Raw genomic sequence first — 15668 nt, 5'->3', positions numbered from 1 at the left:
TCAAGTCAGTAACTGTTGAACATTTCTGCAGAAGCACCTGTTTTGAATGTTAGGATGAAGAAAGTCTATAGAAACGTCTTGAGCTCATTAGCAGGGCTTTAAAATAAATACATTCTATTGATTTTCATGTATGTTAAGGTCCTGTCAGGGGGGACATGCAATGTCACCTAGTTGGCAGACACAGGGGCCTTTCCCAAACCGATCCCTCCTCCATAGCTCTTCACTGTGTAGGTAAGGGTTACTCCCTCAAGTCACACTTGCAGCTGCGAGGGTTCTCCGTATTAAGAGGGTATAAATAACAGGTAAACTGTGGGACTCCATCATTAGCAGGAAACACCCATCACCATGGATATTGATAGAGGCATTGCTTGCTCAGCTGTTGGGTTGTTTTAAGGTTTCCATGCAAATTTTTGAAGATTTGTTGGGCGCTTTTATGGCTTTTATTGACAGAAAAGCTTGAAGACGGGAAAGGGGAGAGGGGGTGGACGACATGCAGCAAAGTGCCATGGGTCGGATTCGAACCAGCAGCCGCTGCTAAGGGGCGCATGCTCTACTTGGTGAGTAGAGTTAGAGGTCGCCCCTGACATGTTTTATTTTAAATTGATGACTAGACATATAAGTCAAACATAAAATGAATTCAGGGACAACGTAATGCTTTTATGTCCCCGTTTTGTTTTAATGTCACCACATTTTCTTTGATTTTTTTCTAACCCACCATGACAAATATCGTGTAGGAAAAATGCAGCACATGCAATGTTTGTCCAATTTCCCAGCAAGGTTTTGTAGTCCACTTCCACTATCCACTGTGGTTTTGGGATGGCATGTAATATGGCGAACCTCTAACACAAGCACACAAGCAGAGGCGGAGTGGACAGGGCGAGGATGTAGTGGAAAGAATGGGACTGAGCAGAGCACCCGTCTGTCAACTCGTCTGTCTCTACAGACACAACGCTGCAGCATCCCAACATCACCAGGTGCAGTGGAGCAAAACCTACTATGTGTGCGTGCGAGAGAGGGAGGGGGGAGGAGGGGGGGGGGGCGTTGTCGCTGGGGGCAGATGAAAGGAGGAGGAGAGAGAGAGAGAGAGAGAGAGAGCTGGCAAGGTGGCGGGATTTGTGTTGAAGCCTCTGCTCTGTCAGACATGCGCAAGAGCAGCAGCAGCAGCAGCAGCACCAACACCACCGCCACCGCTGCGCTGCGTTTCCGCCTTGGCTGAGCGGCGCACACAATCGAGAGGGGAGGGGAGGGAAGCCGAGAAGAAGAGTGGAGCCACCGAGACGCAGTGGGGCACAGCACGGACTCCGAGCAAATTACATTACCGACGCACCAATATCCAGGCAGCCCGTTTCCAAATTTACACGTCAACAAGCGACCTGTGCCGTGGCGCGCCAGAGCCTTTCAGCATGGAGACTGCGCTAAAAAACAAGCACTAAGATGTGAGATTTACGGAGGAAATCAGAAGAGAGAGCGAGCGAGCGTGTGTATGTATGTGTGTGCGAGAGAAAGTGGCTATCCCCTTTATCTGTTGCGGGTGATCTCAATTCTGTGCTCTGCAGTCTGAAAATGAAGAAGTTCAACATCAGGAAGGTGCTGGACGGCTTGAAAGAGGTGTCCTCTTCCACCCCGTCTGTCCAAGTGGGGCCACAGGAGAACCATCTGATCCAGGAGACCCTCCAGTCCGACCATTTCCAGCTCTGCAAGGTGGGCGAGCCTGATGGTTTTATGTTATACAGCTGTTTGCATCACGGTTGGCCCCTTTCGCATGTATTTTGTAATATTCACAGTTTGTACTGCGCGTATCCCATCTCAGGATACAGCAGGTGCAAGTGAGCTCCACACAATAAATTCTTTAATCGGCAAAGCGTTTCTGCTCTGTGGTCTAGATTACAACGATCTCCTTCTGATTTAAGATGTATTTGACATCAATAATCTCGTTTAGAAAGAGAATGATTGAAGCGCTCTGTGATTGTCCAAGCCACGGTAGCCTGTCACGCACCTAACTACAATGCGCATACTGTATGGCCAATGCGCTCTGGCGACAGGACAATACACATTAGTAAGTTCCTGTATGGATTTATGGATTTGTTATGTTATTTTACTCTCTCAAAACCAACAAGATATTTCGGTTATGGCAATAGCATAGGACATCATCCTCTGTGAAAATACCATCGTTTGCTGTGTGTGTGCTTGGCATGAACTGTCATATTGAGGGGTTGGTCCAAACTGATCCCCTCTTGCATAATCTGCTGGGTTTGTTTTAGCAAAACGGTGGTTTCTAGTTAATGTATGTGTGCGTATGTGAGTGTGTGTCATCATCCTCTTTCGAGTTGTCTTTTTCCTCGCAGTCTCTCCATCCCCTTTGTCTCCCCCCCTCTCTCATCCTCTCACACTCCTCTCTCTGTGGCTCTGTCACACACACACACACACACACACACACACACACACACACACACACACACACACACACACACACACACACACACACACACACACACACACACTTTACCCCAGATCATTGATCCATTGAGGACTGATGGCGCCTGAAGTGAGTGGGGGCCTGTTTGAAAAAGAAAATGGCTTGCCATCCTCCAACTGTCTCAATTGGCCACAAAGATGGCCTGGGTTAATAAATACTCATGCAATTCACATATGCAATACACATATTATTTTGTTTGCTACATCTTAGCCCACTATAATGTGAAATCAGGATGTTCCCATGTGTGCCCCAATGGTTTGGTGTGGCCTTTTTATAAACATCACTGTGTGCTTGATTTTTCCACATATTTAACCATAACTAGCTTGTTTGTGGATTCTTTAAAAAATAAAAAATGTTTACTGTAGAATTACTCATAGTTCTATCAGGTATTTGTAGGTAAAATGTAGGCTTGTGCAGTTGTTTTTCTTATGGGACGTGATGCTGAAAACACAACCTTAATGTATGTTATAGCTACCACAGCCCATTGCTATTGATAGGCTACATGATATTTTACATGGTGGAGTCTCATGATGCGATTGTTGACCTTGTCTATTTTAGAGACACCACAACATATGTTGCAGAAGTCCAAGGCTAGGGCAGTTGAACTTTATAAAACTGCAACCATTTAAGCAGTTGTCAGAACTAATACGTTAGAGTGCCTGAAGTAATACCTAGAAAATTAGAAAATGTAATATAGAGTCAAGTCAACACAGCTGAGGGCCTAGGGGATATTGTGGTTGGAAAGACTAGCTCAGAGATTGCTGGTTCGATTGACACTGCAGTCTAAATATGTCTATCAACAGCCAGGCATCTGATGGAAATCTCTTTGAACAAGACTCCATCCTACCTCCTGCACCTTCACTGTCTGTCTGGACAGAGACTCTCTGTAATGTTTCTCTGCAGAGAAGGCAGGTGTCTCTGCTGCACTGAGTGCTTCTTATGTAACATGCTTTAGCCTTCTGCCACTAAGCAAACAAATCCAACAGCCCACCACCAGCTGACTGATGTCATAAAGCTACAGTCACACACACACACACAAATATACAGAGGGTGGACAAAAAAACAGAAAGACCTTACTGTACGTTACAATGCACTCCAATAGATGGCCCATGCAACAAATCATAACCAAATGATCCTTATTGGTGTGTTTTCAGTGTTTTTTATATCCAGACTTCAGTGAAATCACGACTTCATGTGGGAGGCAATGAGAAAAGGAAAACAAGATAAAAAGAGTGAAATGGGAGAGAAGAAATCTCAAAATAGGCCTGTGATCATAAAAGGATCCTAAATAGCAAAGCCGAATATCAGCTATCGAGAAGAATAGAGTAACGGTGCATCGAAAGAGCATTTGTTCCTCTCTTTCTTTTTCTCTTGTCTGTGCCATTAAGGCTTTACATTTCTATTTCATAACACTTTCCACATCCATCTGGACCATTTGTTTACCAAAGTCATGTGCATGATATCCTTTTGACAAAACAACACCCCTGCTGTGAAATGCAAATTGATAACGCATTTTCTTTTTTCCAACTTTCTGCACATCTCTCAGACTGTCCGTCATGGCTTCCCCTACCAGCCATCGTCCATGGCTTTCGACCCCGTGCAGAAGATACTGGCCATTGGCACCCAGAGTGGAGCTCTCAGATTGTATCCTTTCACTTGTCATTGCCAATGTTATAGGTTACTGTGGCCTGTGGCAGCTCCTTTGGGTCCCTCCATCCCTGGGAGGCAGCAGCAGGTAAGTGAACAGATGTCTGAGCTGCCATAGTCAGATATTGATGTGGGGTTTCAGTGTATTTTTAGAGCATGCTGAAGAATTCTCGGTAACAAGCTCCAGATGTTGTTGCATGGTAAGATAATGCTTAAAACATAGACCAAGAGCAAGCTCAACTCGGCATCCCTTTAATCCCACATTTTTGCTGCTTTTACTGATAATGCCACACTGCTGCTCACACCTTTCAAATCACAAGAAATGTCATTGGGAAGTCCACATTTAGCCGCATATTGAAGTATGCGCTGCTATTGAGCTGGAGAAGTAAATGGTTGAGGTAGCTTGCGTTGGCTTCCTTGCAATATGAGGACCTTAACACAAACAGGGACAACAGCTTGTGATGAAATGGCACCGCGGGGAGTCGTATAGCTTCAGAGAACGCCCGCAAACTCGCCTGTGTCAGGCTGCTTTTACAGGTCCTCCATGTGTTCTCATTCCTGTCCGACAACCTTTGCCAGCTCATTACGGCGTGATGAAGAGCTGTCCACCTGGCTGTCCCTCGTTCCCACCTGCTTGCAGCTATGTCTGTGACTCAGTCTCATTCACCTGCACTGGAGGGACGAGGATAAGAGAGTCTACAGAGCCATGTTTACAGCAGTGTTCAGTCCTTACCTTCAGTATGTTTTCTGCTCTTTAAAGCAGAGTGACGGAGACAGAAGAGCAAATGATGCAACACTTTTTCAGGAAATGACAGAATGTTCATAGTTACATATTCAACAGCTGCTCTGCTTTGGATGAAGAAATTAATGGTTTCTGTCAGTGCTCCACTAGTCTATATCCCCGACGTTCCACTTCCGGGATTGTTCAGGTGCCGCCGGAAATTCCGATGGATGTCTTTCATTTCAGCCAGATGTCCGGTACCTTCCGCTTCCTTTGTGTTGGCATTTTAAACTCGACTATGGTTAACTGCTCCTCAGATCTCTGCAGGGTAAATCCAGACAGCTAGCTAGATTATATGTCGAGTCTGATTGTGATTGGTTTAAAGAAATGCCAATAAAGCAGAGCACGTTTTTCTACCATCCCGGAATGCTGTGTGGACTCGCCAGACCCTCCTTTTGCAGCGCTGTAGTGGAAGGTCTGGCAATGCAAGACTAGTGCTCCACATGCATTAGAAAATAGGAGATGAAATCCCTCCTCTCGTAGAAGTACTATGTCAGGGCTGATGCTTGAACTGGTGAATAAGCTTAATGGGGCTTATGTCTTGCTGGCTGGTACATTACTCGTGTGAGCTTCAGATTGGGTAAACTCAGTATGAGAAAAAAAGCTTTACTCATGGTGTAAAAGAAGCCTATACCCAATCAGCTTAGAGATTGGAACACATTCTCCCTCAGACTATTCCGAGTTTGGCTGAAATTATCTTGTCAGATGGTTCCTACTGGCTGAAACTGGTCACTTTGAAATTGAATGAACAGAGGAATCTCTTGTGTTTGAGTGATGTGGATCAGATAGTGTCTTATCGGAGTCAGGAGAAGGTGAATTGGGAGTCATCCATCTATTCTTTGGTTCTGGTTCTCTTCCTTTGTCATTTGCTGTTTAGTCAGCCCTGTCTCTTTATCTGATGCCAACGATACCAGCGTGGCACAGATGAATGGAGATTATAATAGAGATTTCACGATTCATGCGTTGCTATGCTGCAGCTTGTGGGTTTTTCTGTGGTGTATTTTAGTTAATGTTTTATCAGGTTGCATCTTTTGTGAAAGACTTCCTGGCACTCCTGCGCCGATACTCATCTACATGTATGTCCTGGAGGTCATTATCTTGCAATGTACGGCTGACTGTGTCTATGCATGCTTGTGTGTATGTGTGTTTGTTTGCCTGGCTGGCCTGCCAGGACATTTGGCTGCACCCCTCTCCCATGGAGGATTACAGGAAGTGGCAGATCAAGGGCCTCAGCCTGGCAGCGTGGCAGAGGACTGAGAAATACAGCAGGAACAGGAGGTGTGGGTGGATGTGTATGTGCGTGCGAGTGAATATGTGCGTGTCTGTCTGCGTGCGCGAGTCCTCCGAGGAGACGGCTGATCCCTCTAGCCACAAAGCCAATCACTTCTGTGATCCCCCCCAAAATCGTCCCGTGTTTGATGCTCGCCACTGACTCTGCTGCTGCTTCCACTGTCCAGCTGGGAAGATGACAATGTCCCTTTGGTGTTGTCTGGAGGAGGCAAAAAAAGGGAATAGAGAAAGAGGGAGAGCCAGCGGAGAGGACAGGCCGATAGAGCAGAGAGAGGGAATAGGTCTGAAAGAGTGAGAGAGGCAGGCTATCCCCTGCTTCAAGATCTAATGGCCAAGAATAGAATCCTTATTGATCTGTGTGTGGTAATGCACTGAGACAGATATGCCCAAGTGCACACACACTGCTGGCAATTGTTTTTCTGTACAATTTCTCAGCAGCGAAAAGAAGTTGTGAGCATTTAGAACAGGTTTCGCTGTGCAAGCAGTCCACGCATATTAGCTATCCATCGGATTAGCAGTGTAATTTAGAAAATAAGCAGAAATGCTGTGTTTGAAAATGCTGAATTATAAAAGCTTCTTTTCATTTTGAGTGTTACAACAAAGTGTTTGTGATAAGAGGTAGGGCTGCAGAAAGAATAAGGAACCTTCCTTATTTCTTTCTTGTATGCCCCTTATTTCTTGAACAGACTGATCTGAATGTGTCTCACTGATGGCACTTGTCACTGTGTCTAATATGGCTCAAACCCAACACAAGAATAGTAGTTTAATGGTTGTGCTGTTAACCAACATCAGCAGCAGATTGTTGACACACAGCGTTGGTATTATAAAACCAGCAACAACAGACAAAAAAGGTGGGGCTAATTAAACATAATGAGCTGCATCTGCTTATCAACCAATGTGATGATACTGTGAACTTCCATCAGAGCTAAAGATGATTTGAATTGATATCCATGAGCCTCTAGACGAAAATACTACATTAACAAAAGCATACAATGTATGTATATATTTTTTGTGTTAAAGCAATAGCAAATACTAATGCATTGGGGAGGAGCAAGGTATCTTATGGCAATGGTATCGAAGGATTTTAAATTAATACCCAGAGTATCTTGTACTTTTAATAACCAGCTTTCCATTATTTGGACAGAATGCATTTAGAATATAAACAAGAGGGGTTTTTTTTCAACAGAAAAAAGTCACCACCCTTGATAATTGAAATTTATACTCTGCTGATTTAGTTTGTGTGTAAAAGAGAAACATAATGTGGGTGGAAATTACCATTTTTTCCAGAGCACTATGTAATGGGAGATTCTGCCACTCCCTGACAGAAAACATGGTGCAGGGTCCTTATGGGTTGATTTTGTCAGCTTACCGACATCAAACTAGAGTCATTTGTATGTGTGTGTGTTTATTTGCTGGGTGGTCTGCAGCTGTGTGTGTAACAATGTGGCGGCTCATCTCTGGGGAGAGGCGGCTCTTTACTGGTAGTGGCCAGGAGAGATGGCAGCACTATAACTCAGAGACTCCCTGTGAGCCGGCAATTGATCAAATTGTCACTCCACGCTCTGCCAGATTATCTCATCGGCAGGCGCAGGACATTACAGGACTCACACATACAAATGGGGGCGCGCACACACACACACACACACACACACACACACACACACACACACACACACGCGCATTCACACCCAGAGTTATTATTTTATTTTAAGTCGGAGATGGCAGAGGTAACACACACATTTGTGCTTTCACACACAGGGACACACATAAGCATATGATGGTTGATGACTTACACAAATGTTAGTGAATGTGCACACACAGATACTGGATGTGTACCAACATATACAGGAGGCAAATGTTTGGACAGAGGTGCACACATGTTTGCAGAGACAACGTTGTACACACACACACACACACACACACACACACACACACACACACACACACACACACACACACACACACACACACACACACACACACACACACACACACACACACACACACACACACACACACACACACACACACACACGCGCACACACACAGTAACTGCTGTGACTGGCACTGGCCATGTGCAGCTTTTGGTCGTAACACAGATTAACTATGACATATCTCCATCATTAATCTTCCTTCTGATTCACTCTGTAACTGTTCTACCCTCCAAGCTTTGTCTACAGTCACAGAGAACCTCACTGAGCCATGAGTTCTCTGACTGGACTACTGAATGGGAATCATTTTAAAGAAATAGAAAATGTAGCCCAGCAGTATATTTTGGAATTTCATTGGTATAGAGATGCAACGATTAATCGATGAGTTGTCAACTTTTAAATTAATCGTCAACTATTTTGATAATCGATTAGTCAGTTTGAGTAATTTTTTTTAAAGTGATGGTTCGGAGTAATTCACCCTAGGGTCCTTTGCACCATGACCTCAAGCCAAACACACCCCCAGAAGCTTTTCTCACCTGGGTCGAACATTGGGAGAGTTAGCGTAGAGTAGCGTTATCAGCTGAATAGCTTAGCGCAGGGGCTAATGGATCCGAAGTGTCTCTTAACATTACCCCACTAATAATGCCCAAAATGATACCAAACGTCTACAGTAGTACAAATAGGTTGTTTGTTAGAAATCTCCAAAGAATTGTAATGTGATATAACTCTTGTTTTACAGAGAAGTTCACAGATGCCTCTAACAGAACACTGACTGTACATAATTCATACTGTATGTCTGGGATTATGGTAATGGTTTTCTGATTGTAATCAACGATTACAGAGGCTCTCTGGCTTCTTCTCTTTGCATGTCTTCAGCATCTTCAGAGACAGAGGGATAGTGAAAAAGTGTTTGCGTCAAGCTCTCTTTCCAGTTTGTTGCTTAAAGAGTGTGGGAGCTTCTTTTCAGGTCACAGATTATTTGTTTATTCATTTATTCTTCTATCTGTTTTGTTTCATCTTTAATCGCTCCCGTATTTTTGCTCTTCTCATTGGGGTTGACTTCTAGATGTTCTCCATAGTGCAGTCCATGCCTGGGGTTGTGTGTTTGTGTATGTGTTCAGTTATGCAATGCGCCAGAACTTGGCGCTGACAGAGACAGCAACAGTCTCATCAAAGGAGTTAAGCTGTTGCCGCCGCCACTGTGCACATGTATGATCAATGCAAGTCGCAATTAACCATACATCTGACAATGTTGCATCTGTGCTCCTGTGGTGATATCTAGGAAAAGTCATTACTTTGTCATTCCTGTGTCAATGGTTAGCGGGTTAGCTAGCAGTAACATATGGGGGATGAAGGACTAGGAAAGAGGAGAGGTATCACAAAATGAAGAGGGATTAGTATCTCATCCTGGTTGACCTCATTTAATTTTCACACACAAGGATTGGGGAAGAGAAAAGCTTGAAATGAAGTCATCTTAACGCGTCTGATGAGAGAGTTTAATGGGGTGTGTTTTTTTTTAAATGGATACAAGTAGAGTCCGTAGTGAGGTCACCAGAGAGCTGGCGAGGTGCGGCTTTCATGTCAGTTCAATGCAAATAAACTTTACACCATTACTGGAACACACTATGTGTGCATGCCTGTGTCTGTGAATGATTGCACACGCGTACCTGTTTTACTGTTGTGAAGTACTCTTAATCAAAGACTCCTTGTGTACCGGGTTTCATGTTTCATGCTCTCCAAAAAGCACTCCGCTGCCTCTGTTCGTATTTTTTTTTTTTTTTTTTTTTTTTAGAAATGGAAAACAAATTTTGCTGCATCACTACCACAACTGTGCAGTTGCTGCCTCTCTCTGTCCAATATCCTGACAGTGTGTCCTGCTTAAGTCCTTTAGCCTTGACAAGTCCCAAATGGGATCTGGGTTTAGGATGATTAAAGTTGTGCTGCCATGTTGTTCTCTTAAATAATTTAGTGTACATTTAACTCCAGCTTTTACTCCTCTTGCTTGCTGTCCTTTATCTCTGCCAGCTCCTGTCTTGCCTGAAATGATAGTCCTGCATGTTCAGACATATGACTTTGAAGGTTACCAGTTTTAACAGTTTACTAATGGAAACATACACATGACTGTGCCCAGAGGTCCCCCTGATTAGCTCTGTAGAGTTTAGCCATACCATAGACGACACTGGCTTAGCCACATCCTCCTCCCCAGCTCCATCCTCTTGTCCAATATGGTCACATCCGGTTTCAAAAACCAAGATGGCCAAACTCGAGGCAGTAATCCTCAAACCAATGGGTGACGTCACTGCTGCTACGTCCAGTGTTTTTTACAATCTATGGTGGAAACAGCCGTCAGTGGGCACAACACTAGATAGCAATGTGGGTAGCAATTTAGAGTTCTGTAACCAGGCTGAGATAACACACAGTTTAGACAATCTGGCTTAACTGTTGGCTTGTTCATATCCCGGCTGCTCTTATTTCAATGTTACAATGTTGCCTTGATCTTCAGTGAGTATAATGTTATAGAAAATACAGAAGAGAAAAATGTAATAAACCGGAATTATCCTTTAGCTGTTTGGAGGTATTGATGATGGTGATGATTTTACAAAAAGTTTTGATTTCTGATTTCAGCCCCAAGTAACCATTTTGTGTGTAGTGTTCTTGGAAACAAACATGCTGCACACCTTGACCTTGCAGACAGTGACAACCAGGGACAGGGTTTCACACATCTGCATTTTCAACACTGCTGGGGTCACTTGTGAGGACCATGTACCTACTGTATTGATTTGCACTCATATTAGTCCTCTATTGTAACAGCGCTGTCATGACCAAAGGGTTTGACCACTGCCCACTCTCCATACCACAGAGGTCCCTCATCGTCAAGAGTCACGTTTCCAAAGTAAATGAGCATGTGCACTCAATTGAATTTGGTTTGTGTCACTGAGCACAGCGTCTGATTCAGGAGTTATGGTATGTGTACATCAGCAACACATGGTAACACTATATCTTGTATTGATTTCAAATTGTGCTTCATTTGTAAGTCTGAGGCTTTCATTATCATGACATAGGGAAATCTCCAAGGATTAAATGCTAGTACTTCTAAAATCATATATAAACGGCGGTTTCTTTAAAAGTGTGGGAACTAAGATAAATGACCCAGGTTGCCCTTTGTCTATAAATAAGTCAGTGTAGTACTACTTGTTGTTTGCGACTTGCCCTGAGCACATTATGGCATGCACTAGTAGCTCTTGCCTGTCCAGTTATGTAAATATCACTTTATTATACACACTAAATCTAGCGTCTCAGTGAAATGTCGCTGTCATGTATCAAATCATACATGACAGCGACAGAGAACTCGCTGCATTAGATTAATTTAAATACAGTTTTGAGGTTAAATCAGAATGTGATGACTTTGAATTACCTTCAGTATCTGGTCTGTAATGTGTTCGTCCATAGGTCTGGGACTGAAGTTTTATATGTTTGCTGCTGTCTAGAGAAGAATTGAAATACAGAGTGAGACATAGTTTTAATGTTGGAAAACATCCTTACTGAATAACTGTCTGTTTATTCTCAAGGTGACCTGAATGAAAACACTGCATTTGATGAGCAGAGAAGAAGAAAATCTTTTCAGGTGCTTGTTTGACTATAACATTAGTGTCAATGGCTGACACTTGGTGGTTTTGCTTGAGGTGTGGAAGTGTGGCAGGGTTAGGTCTAACGGTTGCTGTCAGGTTGGCACAGTCCCCGTGGTGCTTGTAAAGGGACTGGCTTACAGAATGCAGTGAAGCACAAAGATTTTGTCATCTCGATTTTCTCCCTGCTCTTCATGTGACCTCCAGGTCTCAGCAGGGCCAAAGCGCTGAAATAACTGAAGTATTTCTCCCTTTTTTATTCTTACTCTACCTCATCTCCTGTTTTACAGCATGCTGCTTTTTAAGAAATCCCTTTTCAATTCACATTCCCAGGGATATAATTGTTTAGTTGTTTTAGGACTGTAGGATTTCTGTAATGGGATTTTACTTATTCTCTATGCTCCTGGTCCCCCTGCTGATTCTCTGCAGCTCATTATTTTTTGTCGAGCTGCTGTAATCTTCCACTCTGTCTCAGGGGGCTCTGCTCCCTTCCCATTTTAATGTTTTCATATATTTTCTCATGTTAACTTTCTTTTCTTATCATTTGTTTTCGTAACCTTCTCCCTTTCTATAACTATCGTTCTGTCTAAGTGTTGCAAGAGGTTGTTTGTTTTAATGTTCACCACATGCACTTAATGCCCTGCCATGATAAATTAACTATAATTAATTAGCAAACATTAACGTTTACATAATACATACAGTAGGTGGTATTAATATGATCCTCATCTTTGTATGATAAAGCATTACAGAGGTTATTTTGTTCTTAATGCACACATTTATGCATTGAGGTGTGCCAATGTCTAATCAGATCATTTACGCTATGCATGTAGGGGTACTTATAGTGTAACTGTTAGGATGTGATATCATGATGCTCTCCATAGATATGGTAAGAATAATGAATTGAGCAATTGCTGCATGTCCACATGCATACTAGTTGAGGAGTTAAGAGCAAACCCTAAATCTTTGTGAAACCTTATTACAGGTAAAACAGGGGCTATTGAAGTGGCCTCCTCCCATTGGCTAGGTTTTGTTGCCATATCATTTAATCATCTTTTGTACTCTAGACCAGGGAGGTCTTTTTTAGGCCAGGAACTCCTTAGTTGAAAGGGAGACAGAGTAGGGTTTCCCCACTACATACGTATATTGTATAGTTTGTACAATTGAGTTAAACTGGGCCGAATAGATACAAATAAATGGTTATTATTTATACATCATGTTTTAATGTTAAACATACCATAAGTGTACCTTCATGGTTGAATGCACTTACTGGAAGTTGCTTTGGATAAAAGCATCAGCTATATGGCTACCATAGTAGCTACCTTACCTATAGTGCGCTTATCTTCAATGTGTAAATAATTTTTTTTCTCACATATAGGCCAATTTAACTTTGCTATTAATATGTTGGATTCATATTAATGACATATTTTATAAAAAAACAAACAGAGATATTTTTTTCACATAATTTGGCAGCCCCACTGCACCAACTCTGAGGACCCCCTAGGGGTCACGGACCTGTTGAAGATCTCTGCTCTAGACTGAGAGCCAATAGTTTAAGTCCACCTTTGTTTGAATACTGCCCCCAATACAAATACCGTACCTCCTATGCTTATTTTCTTATTTCCAACAGTCTGGGAATACATGGTAAGGTAACTGGTGAGAGGATCATACACTATTTACTGTTTTAATCTTGAAACAATATTTCAGTTTGAGAAGTAAAATTCCTTGGAGTCAACATATTGACACCTTAACAATACCTATGACTGCAACAAAGAGGCAACTATTGCATTTCACGTGTTTACAGTGGTGGTCATGCTGAAGACATTATGTAAAAATGGATCTCAATATGCAAGATCAAATAGGAGATTATAATTAGGGTTTCAGCTAAAGTTTATTTTCATAACTGAAACCTCTATTTATTGTTTTCTTAAATAATTAATTCCTTGTTTTTTTTTCCCAAAACCTGAAGGTATCTTAATTCACAATGATATAAAACAGAGAACCTGACTGATATTATGTCACTTAGTCAGTTAGTATGGTATACTAGTTCAGGATAACATTGTACCATTGCAACAACCCTTTTCTAAGCTGATGTATGTTTGCAGTATAACAGGTGTGTTAAGAGACAGAGACTGTTCTGGTTTAAAGGCTTACAGGCGACCATGAGCACCTAATGGCCATGGGTGGTGTAAATGGTTGGTTATGACCTTACTAAACGCCCTTATTCTGTCTGCAAGCTCCTCTACACACACACACACACACACACACACACACACACACACACACACACACACACACACACACACACACACACACACACACACACACACACACACACACACACACACACACACACACACACACACACAGAGAGGTTCCTGAGGTACCAGATCTTGAGGAATTGCCTGTCACCGTGTTTATGTGTGCAGAGATGAGGGTGTATGTGTGTGCCAAGGCTCCTGCAGACATAGTATGTGAGTTTAGCAGCATACATACAGTAGGCATGTGTCCTTGCCTGAGGTTCTATATTTATGTGTTGTAGCCTCAGAAAGACCTTACTGTAATATCCAGCAAAACGTGCATCCAGGTGAACCATCTATTATGGCAGATACACACATTTTAGTTTAGTTTTATTCTTTCAAAGCTAAAGTCACAGATGTAGTATTACACAATTTGAGTCTGACTGTTCTATTTCATGCTTTTTTACCTTCTTTGCTAAGGGGCTAATTTCTACATACTCAACTAAACCATCTCCAGCTGGAGAATATTAGTGTCTCTGTCAGCTGGAGCTAACAAGCCTACAAAGGCAGTGTGGCTATGTGGGTAATGTTGCTTATAGGCATATTAAGGAATACATACTGTACAATAACTAGACATTTGCTACTGTTTTAACTGCACTAAATTCCCTCAAGCTGAGAAGAGGACTGCCCTCCTTGCAGCACATACACCTTGTTGCATGCTAAATATTAGCTAGTGTTTACATTTGTACACCAGTCCAACATATGTGCTTATTATTACCGTAAGAAAATATTTGGTACAGTCATGGCTATGTTCTCCCAACAGAAATATTTCTCAAGGTGGAAAGACCACTGAAACAACATTTTACTCAAACACTGCCCTTAAGATATCAGGGGTTTGGGCTAGGCTAGGCTAGGCTTTTTTATAATTTTGTCAAATTTATCATTTATAATTTATATAAAAACAGCTTTAAACCCATTTGGGTTTTTGGTGTTTAAATACTTTTAAAAGCTACTATAATGAACATTACCAATGGATTGCATGGCTACTTGTATGTGAAAAGAGTTGCTCCTAGTGATGAACCCACAGAGGGTTATCACCCACCTCTGTAGTTCCCCTCAGCTCTGTGGAGCTTTATAGCTTCTTTCAACGTTATGTGACAACTTTACCACTATCTCTTGTGTGCTCCAAGACTCCAATTTTGGACAGAGAAGCAATGAACTGTACAAGAAATCATTTAAGCACAAATGTTTAATTGTTTTATTACTGTTGATGTCAGGGAATGTGAAGCCCAACCCAGGCCCAGACACCCCTATAAGTTTTAACACCCCGGCAGATTTTAAAGAAAGATCTGGGGCCTGTTGCACAAAAGTATGAATAAAGAAATCCAGGATAACTGAAAAAGCGCAGCTTGACTTAGTGTGATCCACTCATCGCGGCTTAATCAGTTGCACGTTTGCCAAGCCAGGATAAGTAGGTGAAGCTATGTCAAGCCAGGTGTAGATAGCTGGTATAAGTGCACGTTCACGGCTTTCTTAAATAGACCACGGTATCGATCACAGATTTACTGATGCAGAAATGGAAAAGACGTGTGCAGCATATGTTTCACCGGCTGAGCAGCAGCTTTTAATGGAAATTTACGAGGAGGTGAAACATATAATATGCAAAAAGGGGAATACGGC

General features: G+C 42.4%; 1 protein-coding gene across 4 annotated transcripts in view; it reads left to right on the top strand.

Moving 5' to 3' along the window:
- Positions 1-15668, top strand: part of stxbp5a (syntaxin binding protein 5a (tomosyn)) — a 109095-nt gene that overhangs the window by 5040 nt on the left and 88387 nt on the right. For 3 of the 4 annotated variants that reach the window (XM_039781914.1, XM_039781911.1, XM_039781910.1), the window contains exons 2-4: positions 451-557; positions 1557-1701; positions 4023-4120. In XM_039781914.1, the coding sequence (XP_039637848.1) occupies positions 451-557; positions 1557-1701; positions 4023-4120 (350 nt within the window). The remainder of the gene's footprint in view (positions 1-450; positions 558-1556; positions 1702-4022; positions 4121-15668) is intronic. The other variant, XM_039781912.1, reaches the window with a different exon arrangement.

This window comes from Perca fluviatilis, chromosome 18 (assembly GCF_010015445.1).
Source record: "Perca fluviatilis chromosome 18, GENO_Pfluv_1.0, whole genome shotgun sequence".
Lineage (NCBI taxonomy): Eukaryota > Metazoa > Chordata > Actinopteri > Perciformes > Percidae > Perca > Perca fluviatilis.
Note: the sequence above shows the minus strand (reverse complement) of the source record. Positions and strands in the feature narration are given on the sequence as shown.